The following is an 8,862-nucleotide window of genomic DNA, read 5'->3' on the forward strand; positions in this document are numbered from 1 at the left end:
GGGGGGGGCCAGGGAAGGGGACCTGATGGGGGGGCCCAGGGAAGGGGACCTGATGGGGGGGCCAGGGAAGGGGGAACTGATGGGGAGAGAAGGGGAGGCGTCACGGAAAGGAAGGGGCTAAGGATTGGGCGAGGGGGCCCTCGGTGGCCTTGGGGCCGGCTCCCATTCCGGTCCCTGGCCTCCCTCCGCAGCCGACGGTTCGCCCTCCGCAGAGGAAGATGTCAGCGCCAGGAGGCCCGAGGAGGAGGAGGAGGGGGAAGAGGGGGAGGAAGAAGAGGCCGAGGCCCCGGAGTGGCAGGCCAGCAGCGCCCCCCCTGCTCCGCCCCCACCGCCCTCTCCGCCCCCGCCCCCGCCCCCGCCCGCCCCGCGCAGCCGGGAGCAGAGGCGCAACTACCAGCCGCGCTGGCGGGGCGAGTACCTGATGGACTACGACGGCCGGCGGCGCGGCCTGGTGTGCATGGTGTGCGGGGGCGCGCTGGCCACGCTCAAAGTCAGCACCATCAAGCGCCACATTCTGCAGGTGCACCCCTTCTCCATGGAATTCACGGCGGAGGAGCGCAAGACCATCCTGGAGGCCTACGAAGAGGCGGCCCTGCGCTGCTACGGCCACGAGGGCTTCGGGCAGCCGGCGCCGCCCGCGGGGGGCCCGGACGGGGACGTCCAGCCGGGCGCCGTGTGCCGGGCGTAGCGCGGATGGGCCGGGCTCAGCGCGGTGGAGCCTCTGCCCAGCCCCCCCCCCCCCCCCCCCGATCTTCCTCCCCAGTGAAACCCTGAACCCTCTTGGGTACCCCAGACCCCGCTGGGAGGGCGCCCCGTCTTCCCGGGGCAGCCCCGCCTGGCCCCCACTCGGCTGCCTCCCCGCTCCGTCAGGGGCCCCTTTGCTTTCTGATGTTTACCTCCGTGGCCGTCCCCGGCTTCCCTTCCTTGTCCCCCAACCACCCCTTTCCTGCCCGCCCCCTCCTTCTACCGACCAGGGTCGAGTTTCTCCTGAGTTATAGGTGATCTCTCCCCATCCCAGATGGGTCCTCCGTGGACCAGAGAGAAATAAGGAGCGGGCGCCGGAGAAGCAAGCCTTCGTTCGATCCCCAGCCGCCCCGCCCCGCAGGGCCCAGGGAGCGGCTGTGGAGTGGGGCCCCTGCTTCGGAGCTGCCCAAGGTGCTTCAGAGAGTGGGAGGAGGAGGCCAGGGCGGCATGTGCCAGAGCCCTAGGTTGCTTGGCCTCCCCGTCACCCCCGCCCCCCTCATTGCCCTGTCTTGTGGCTCTTTCCTGAGCGGTTTTAGGAATGTGAACTTCTGGGCCCTGGCATTAAGCATGAAGCCCAGTGAGTGTGCCTGGCCCTGACTTCCCACCGTCCAGTGGGGGAAAGAGGTTGAGTTAGGAATGCAGACTCCGGGAGGCCCCAGAGAGGAGTTCCTGGGGTACCCTAGACCTGACCTCCCCTTTCAAGATGGGTATCCGTTGTTCACCGTTCAGTATTAGAGCCTTCCACCCTCCGGCCCTTTCCTTCTGCATAGGGGGTGGTGTCTTGGCCAAGGTCCTCATTGCTCTGCTCCATTGCACATGACCTAGAAAGGAACCATCCCAGAAGGTGGTGTTACAAGCCCCCAGCCTCACTACTGCAGGTCGATTCCCGGCACTGGGTGGGCTGATGATGGCAGCCTGGCCTTCCTGGCCTGTGTTTGAAATGGGAGGGGTTTTGTGAAGACGTTGACTAGGTACCTTCCTACCTTGCCCCGTCCCCTCAAGTCCCAGGGTCCGAGGATGCCAGCTGGGTCGTGTGTCCCAGGTCCTCCCCACTCTGCTCCCCTTGCCATTCCAGTTGGGTTTTCCTGGCTCTGAGCGTGACAGTATTATGACGGCAAACAGGTAGTCTCTGGGAACCGGGAGGGGCAGAGACCCTGGTCGTCAGTTTCAAAGTTTTAGCACTTTTTTTTTTTTAAATACCCTTTTCCCTTTCGTTTGGGTCTCATCGACCTCATTCTGCCCAAAGCTACTCATTTCTGAGAAGCTGAAAGGTAAGGACCCTGCCAACTCGCCCTCTGCTTCTAGGCCTATCTAGATGGTACAAGCTTGGGGGAAGAGGCAGTCCTGTCCCTTATTATATTCCATTCTCCCAACCTTACCCTTCCATCTCCCCATGGCTGGGGGGTAGGGGCATTCACATTTCTGGGCTGGGCAGGTCAGAAAAATTGGCCAGGTAGTTGGGGCCTGAATATTTTAGGGAGTGGGGGTTTACGATCATCTAGGCAGGTCCAAGTTTGGGGTGTTTCGATTCATTCTCTCCTGTGGAGAAAAGGTGGCCCCAAGATCAGGCCCTTGGCTCTTATTTTTTATTTTATTTGGAAAACTATTTAATGCTTTTATATGAAGGGGGAGGGGGGGAGGGAGCTGGCCATCACCCTTATGTGCAAATGTCTTTATTTATTATTCGTGTATCAGAGATAAGCTGTGAGGTGCACCCCAGGAGACTGTTTCTTACATTGCCCTTGGGGAAGAAGGCAGAGTTCTGGACCACTGAGGGAGGATGGACGTGGGAAAAGAATGGGAGGGTAGCTCCCCAAGAGATCCAAGGACAGCAAGGACTGAGACAACTCAGTCACAAGTGCTTCTCTGGGCCCCCAAGTTCTAACCTCTAGAAAGTGAGGCTTTAGGGAGTTGAAGGGTTTTTCCTCAGGGGCTGTCACTTTAGAGAAAGGTGACTGTGGAAGAGGTATTGTCTTTGGGTTGACGGATGAGCTGATGGGTTCTTGAGCCAATACTGTACCGCTAAGCAACCTGCTGTCCAGAAAGTGTGGGGGCCCCTGTAGATGGTCAAATCTAGGGGGCCCTGCCCAAAGCCACAGGGCTTGAGTTCATGTAACTGGAACTGAGCCTTTCTTCCTGGATCCAGAGTCTACTTCTGATGGGAAACTGCTGGTTAAGGACACTGGGCTGGCTGTCAGGGACTCTGAGGTATCCTGGATATGATCGGTAGCTGTTGGTGTTTGCTGAGTTCTTTGAAGTAATCCTGCCTTGCCAACCTTTTTCCAAAAGTGCCCCATCAGTGGTCCTCTTGAATGGGATTGCTTTTATGCCAGGACAAAGGGGAAATGTTGGGGATTACTTTTGTTATGAATGGAGGTCTCTCACAACTCTAAAAATTCTGATCTGGGATGTTCAGATTTCAAAATCTATCCACACTACTAATTAAGAATATTAGCTGGACCTGTTCAGTATAACATATGTAATTCAGTATAATCTGGGTCTGTTCAAAAAGGGAATCATGAATGCCTCCAAACTTAAGGTATTTTTCTGAAAAATATCTTGCTTGCCTAAGAAGGAAATTGCCTGTTGGGTGGGCACCATTCCCTTGATACTCATGGAATACCTAAGTGTGTCAGAGCTGGGAAGAGACCCCAGTGATGACTAAGGTCCTCCCTCCCTCCCCCCTTTTACAGGTGAGGAAGCAGGGAAGTTAAGGGACCCAAGAGCCAGGGAACAAATCCAGTCTTCAGTAGAAACAAGCCAGCACCTGAGCCAATCCCATGTGCCAACCCAATGAGTCCAGCAGTTTAGGGCAACCATCAGACTGCTATCCTTAAACCCAGCTCCCATCTCAGTTACGCCTGGGTGGAGAGCAGGCTAAGCCTGACTAAGAAACCTCCTTCTGCCCCCAGGGGCACCAGGCACACTGGGGTGGAAGGCTTTGTCGACCAACTGAGCCCCAAGTGTTCCCAAACAGGTGCTGGAAATTCTAATAAATTTCCATTCTGAGTATTATCAGGTCCCCTGATTTCTTCCCCAAGGTGGCACCATTTGCATATTACAGAAGCTGTGGCAGAGGGGGTTAGTGGGCAGAGCCCTGGTGCTGTGGTGGCTGAGGCGTGCTGCACGCCAACCCAACACTCTGCCTCAGTAGTCTTCGCGGTTGATGTGTCTTCATGAACATTTTTTAAGACGGTATGCTTGCTGTTATAGCCAATATGTAAATGTTACTCTGAATATATATTTATATGCCATGTTACTACTTAGTGACATTATCCAAACATTTGTATGCGTATTTGTGAAAAGTTGTTTGCATCCATTTTTTTATATCTGCCTAAGTTTTGTAAAAGAGGTATGTTGAATAAATTCTTTAAAAATGAAGAGCTGTGGTTCTGCTGGGTAGATGGTCCAGAGAGATGGAGTGAGGCAGGAATTCAGAAGTTCTACAATTTCTTCAGCAGACCTTATGGTGTTAGGACTGGGAAGCAAATGAAGAGTCCATCGTTAGCCGGTCCCTACACTTGGCCATCCTTTATGGGTGACTGAGGATCATGATTTTGCCCAAGCCTCCCAAATTCCCATCCCGAATGTGGCTTCAAACCACATGCCTCCATTTTCCTCTTTCGAGAGCACCCTCCTCACGATTAGCCCAAAGTCCTGGGGAATGTGGGATGTTTTCATTGCTAATGATCCCCGTAGCAAGAGAATGCACCAGCCTGAAGCAGGGATACCCGTGCAACAACAAACTAGACCAGAAGCTGTTCCAGCTGGGTACAATGTACCAGGGCTAATGCTCCAGGGGCACAGCCCTTGAGGGACCAGGATCCCCTCCACACCAGGAGACATCTAAGCAGAGCTAAGTGTCTGCTCTCCTCCCACCCCACCCTAGGTCATCAGCCCCTGAAGGTGGATGCATGCCCAGCACACGGCACAGACCCTCCGTGCCCCCCGGGAAGTGCTTCACGTGTGCTAAGTGACATTGATGTTTCAGACTTTGGGGCTTCTGTCAGGTGGATCACAAATGTGTTTGTGGTCTGGGGAACAAGCTGTTGAGACAAAAAATCGAGTCAGCCAGAATCACAGACATTGTGTTCTTTTTATTAATACCACATCAATTTGCAGTTTGACAGGAACCAAGATTCTCCAGGCTCCTTGGAAGGGCTGCTACTGTATTTTATGTTGCACGCACATACACGCACACACACAGAGCTTCATTAGTAGTTTTTTGTCTACATTTTTTTCCTTTAAAAAAAAAAAAACAACAACAAAACCTGCCTGGCACAAAGATCTGTCCAATGATCAAAACACAGCAGTAATAATAGAAGACAGAAGCGCAAGGCATAGAGGCTCCTGGGGCGGAAAGAGGTCCTCTGGAGGGGAAGCCCAATGACTGTCAGGGCCCTGGAGGAGGGAAAAAGGCTCAAGAGGAACATGACACACGGGGAGGGACGATGCCGTCTCTAAGCTCCCAGCACCAAAGTCTTCCTACTACTCAGCTAAGATCCCTAAAAAGGAGTTTTTCAACAAAGAGAGAACTTTTCCTATGCTACTTTCTACTGAGCTGCAGTTGTGGGCCTAGAAAAAATGGGTCCATTTCCTCCAAATGTTCCACGTTCACTACTTAACACCTTTGGCAGCTCACATGTAAACTCAGCAACAAATGTATTAATGGAAATCAAGAGCTTCCCAAATCTACTGTCAGAAGAAAATGTTAGGAGGGAGGAAAGAAAGACACTTCTAGCAGAGCCCCAAGTGCTAAGTAAATCTCACAGCAGCAGCTGAGTTAGGCCCAGCTGCTCTGCACCATCTGTCCTCTGACTGGATATGGTCCTCACCAAGGTGACCTGGCACCTCACCAACCCTGCCTCAGGAACCCCTGGTCCTAGAGGCTCCAGCTAGGACCTGCTTCATCACCACGTCATGAGGGACAGTTTGGGCCAAGGCAAATTTTGAAGAGACATATTCTCCACTCCCCCCCCCATAAAAATGAAGAAAATCTTCAAAATAAACATATATAACCTCCAAAATGCAAAGCTACCCTCAAAACAAGGTTAGACTCCATGTAAACCACAAAATGTACTTCTATAAACTAATCTGCATTTTGTTCTTCTGATTAAAAAAAAAAAAAAAAAGGCTTTATTTCCTCCTCCCAAACCCATGCTGCCAACCAAAACCCCTTGTTCTGGGAGTCAGAGGTTTTTTTTAGTACAGCTCAGGCAAACTGCTCCTTAGGGCAAAGATCAGAAAGGTATGTGAGGGCAGCCCATCGGAGAACACACAACAAACAGGGCAAAGAAGGGAGATGGAAGAGGTGGGTCATGTTTCACAAGTTCCTCTTAGCATGTTCCCCAACCCCCGGACTGAGATAGAATTACAACAACTGAGGAGGCCACATGCAGATTATTTTTCTCTAACAAGTTTACAGCAGTGTACAGCAGTTACAGACTTTTTATTTCATAATATGAAAAGTACAACCTTATTAAACTTGAAGTGAGGTGGGGGAGAGGGAGGAAAGCACAATATAGGAATGAGTTATAGAAGACTAAAGCTCAGAACTGGTGTCAGAAAAGGAATACGACAAACGTCTACTTCTCAAAACGGTAGTTCCTTAACTGTTTAGGGAGGAGAGAGTGGCAGGCTGAGAAGGGTTCCTTTTCTGGGTTTCCTTCTGGTCCTTGTTCTCCAGTACCAATATCGTGCTCATCAGACAGAAGGTAGACCATTACTATTTCTAAGTTATTAAATGGAACGGAGAGCTCTACCTTTTCAGAGGTTCCATTAGAGAGAAGACAGCCACGAGAAGAACAAGGACCATTATGTGCTGGCCTTTCCCACAGTGGGGCAGGAAAATGAGGTCAAAGAGGTACAAAAGACCTAGAAGATGTGAAATACTAAAGTCCTTTTATGCCCATACTCCTGTCCCAAAATAATTTGCCAAAAATAAAAACAGTTCTCTTTTAATTTAAAAATAAAGATAAGCTGATGATGAGAGATTGGTAAAGACCAGTCTGTGGGAATTAGGTGGTCGGCCTCTTTCTTGCTCTTCCACCCTCCCCATTCCACCCCACCCCTACCCAGCTAGCTATGGATTTATCCCACCAATGTGATCCTGTGGATTCTAAGACATCAGTTCTTTTTAGTCCAGAATGTTCTTGTGCTTGATACTGAGGGCAAGGATGAGGGAGGGGAAAAATACCAATTAAAAAAAAACAAACTTGGAATGCAGGCTCAAGCTGACAATGAGCATACTCCTTCATAGGTACGAGTAACAATGGTTACAAACTATTAAATGGTGTTTTAGTGACTGTTTCATTTCCAGTTTCTGAGTTGTTATTCTGCCTTTTTCTTTGCAATGCCAGGCAGTTTTGCTTGGATCCTATATGAGAAGAAAAACAAAAGAAAAAAATGACGCAACCTCTAGAATAAAACATTTCATCTCTAACACTAGGTGAAAGAATCCTAATTTGTGATTTACATACTAAGTATTAGAGCTGTAATCTCATCAGGGTAGGGATTCCCCTGATGTGGGAACTCCCTTTGCCCACACAGATTTCTATTCATGATTCAGCTGGTCAACACTAGAAGGCGAGTTAACTTGCCCAGAGTCACACACCTATTCAGTGTTGAGGCAGAATTTGAATTCAGGTCTTCCTGACTTCAAACTCCCTGTTTGCCTCAGTTTCCTCACCTGTAAAATGAGCTGGGGAAGGAAATAGCAAACCAGTCCAGTGTCTTTACCAGGAAAATCCCAAATGGGGACAGAGTCAGACACAACTGAATCGAATAAACAACAACAACGATTCTTTTGTGTTTTTGTTCAATTGTGTCCACCTTTTCATGACATACTGTCCGTGGGGTTTCTTGGCAAAGATAATGGAACGGTTAGCCGTTTCCTTCTCTGTTGGATTAAGGCAAACAGAGGATAAGTGACTTGCCCAGGGTCACAAAACTAGTTAAGTGTCTAAGGCCAGATCTGAACTCAGGTCTTCCTGACTCCAGGCGCAGCACTCAATCCCCTTAGCCACCCTATCACAGGAGTAAGTTTTAGAATGTTTCAGGAGAAGAAGTTTAGATGTGCCAGGAAGTATTTTCACACTGTAGCAATAAAAAATACTTACTTTGCAACAACTGCCTTGGTCTGATCACGAGCAATGCCAACATAATGGTCAATCTGCGTCTTTAAGGAAGAAAGACGGCGCAATTGTAAAAGCAGACAGAACGTTAAGTCTCTTTTAAGCAATTCCTCCCCTGAGTTAAGTCCTTTTCCTCTAATGTAACTATCTTCATCTAGGCAAAGGAGGAACACAAAGCTGAAAAGCCACAGGAAGAGCTAACAGTGAATTCTTCCATGATTTGGGGACATAGTTTGGATTTTTTATTTTCTGTTACAAATGTTCCTCACTCACTGAAGCCCTAAGCTTGAGAGCACCTCTACTGAGGTGCTCCCCTAGAAGGCTATGGGAATTTATAAGGATAAAAGTATGAAACGGGTTTTCAACGTCTAATATACTGAAATCAATCATTTTTCAATAACATTTTATCTGAAACAGTCAAAATCACTTACCTTATACTTTTCATAGACAATTGGAACACTGAAGACCAGCAGTTCAGCTGTAAGAAACAATGTTATGTAAGGAGGAAATGTATGGCATAATCAAAGCAATATACACACCTCTTAAATCTGAATGAAAGAAAACAGTTCTAACTTCTGATTCACAATAACTCCCAGAAAAGAAATCTAAATTAAGAATGTAATCTGAGCTTTAGGGGGATGCAGGAAAATAGCGGCATCCCAGTAAACATGGTTTGTGAAGGGCACTTGGGGTCAAGGCCATGTGGCACAGGAAAGACAAGGACAGCGCTGGGCCAGCCTCTGTGCCCACTCACAAATACGTCAGTGCCTGTAACAACTGCTGGGGACAAAGGCAAAAACAGGGCTGGGTTCACCCCCGCCCTCAAGGACTTCTCATTCCAATGGAAGAGATGACCCATCACTAACTAGGAAGAGAAATCACACACAGACACACAGACACACACACAGACACACACACGGACACACACAGACACACAGACACACACACACACACACACACACACACACACACACACACACACACA

At 49.5% G+C, this 8,862-nt stretch overlaps 2 protein-coding genes across 2 annotated transcripts in view; one reads left to right on the top strand and one right to left on the bottom strand.

Moving 5' to 3' along the window:
* CUNH11orf95 (chromosome unknown C11orf95 homolog) overlaps positions 1-688 on the top strand; it is a gene marked incomplete at its 5' end in the record, with an annotated part of 6,804 nt that extends 6,116 nt beyond the window's left edge. The window contains one exon of the mRNA XM_027856130.1: positions 219-688. Within this exon, the coding sequence (XP_027711931.1) occupies positions 219-688 (470 nt within the window). The remainder of the gene's footprint in view (positions 1-218) is intronic.
* Positions 689-4,821: 4,133 nt separating this feature from the next.
* Positions 4,822-8,862, bottom strand: part of RTN3 (reticulon 3) — a 51,845-nt gene continuing 47,804 nt past the window's right edge. Inside the window, exons 5-7 of the mRNA XM_027856175.1 lie at positions 8,309-8,355; positions 7,863-7,921; positions 4,822-7,120 (exon numbers count right to left, since the gene is read on the bottom strand). Of these exons, the coding sequence (XP_027711976.1) occupies positions 7,075-7,120; positions 7,863-7,921; positions 8,309-8,355 (152 nt within the window). The 3' untranslated portion in view covers positions 4,822-7,074. The remainder of the gene's footprint in view (positions 7,121-7,862; positions 7,922-8,308; positions 8,356-8,862) is intronic.

The sequence above is a fragment of the Vombatus ursinus genome, unplaced genomic scaffold (assembly GCF_900497805.2).
Source record: "Vombatus ursinus unplaced genomic scaffold, bare-nosed wombat genome assembly UNPS02011369.1, whole genome shotgun sequence".
NCBI classification, from domain to species: Eukaryota; Metazoa; Chordata; class Mammalia; order Diprotodontia; family Vombatidae; genus Vombatus; species Vombatus ursinus.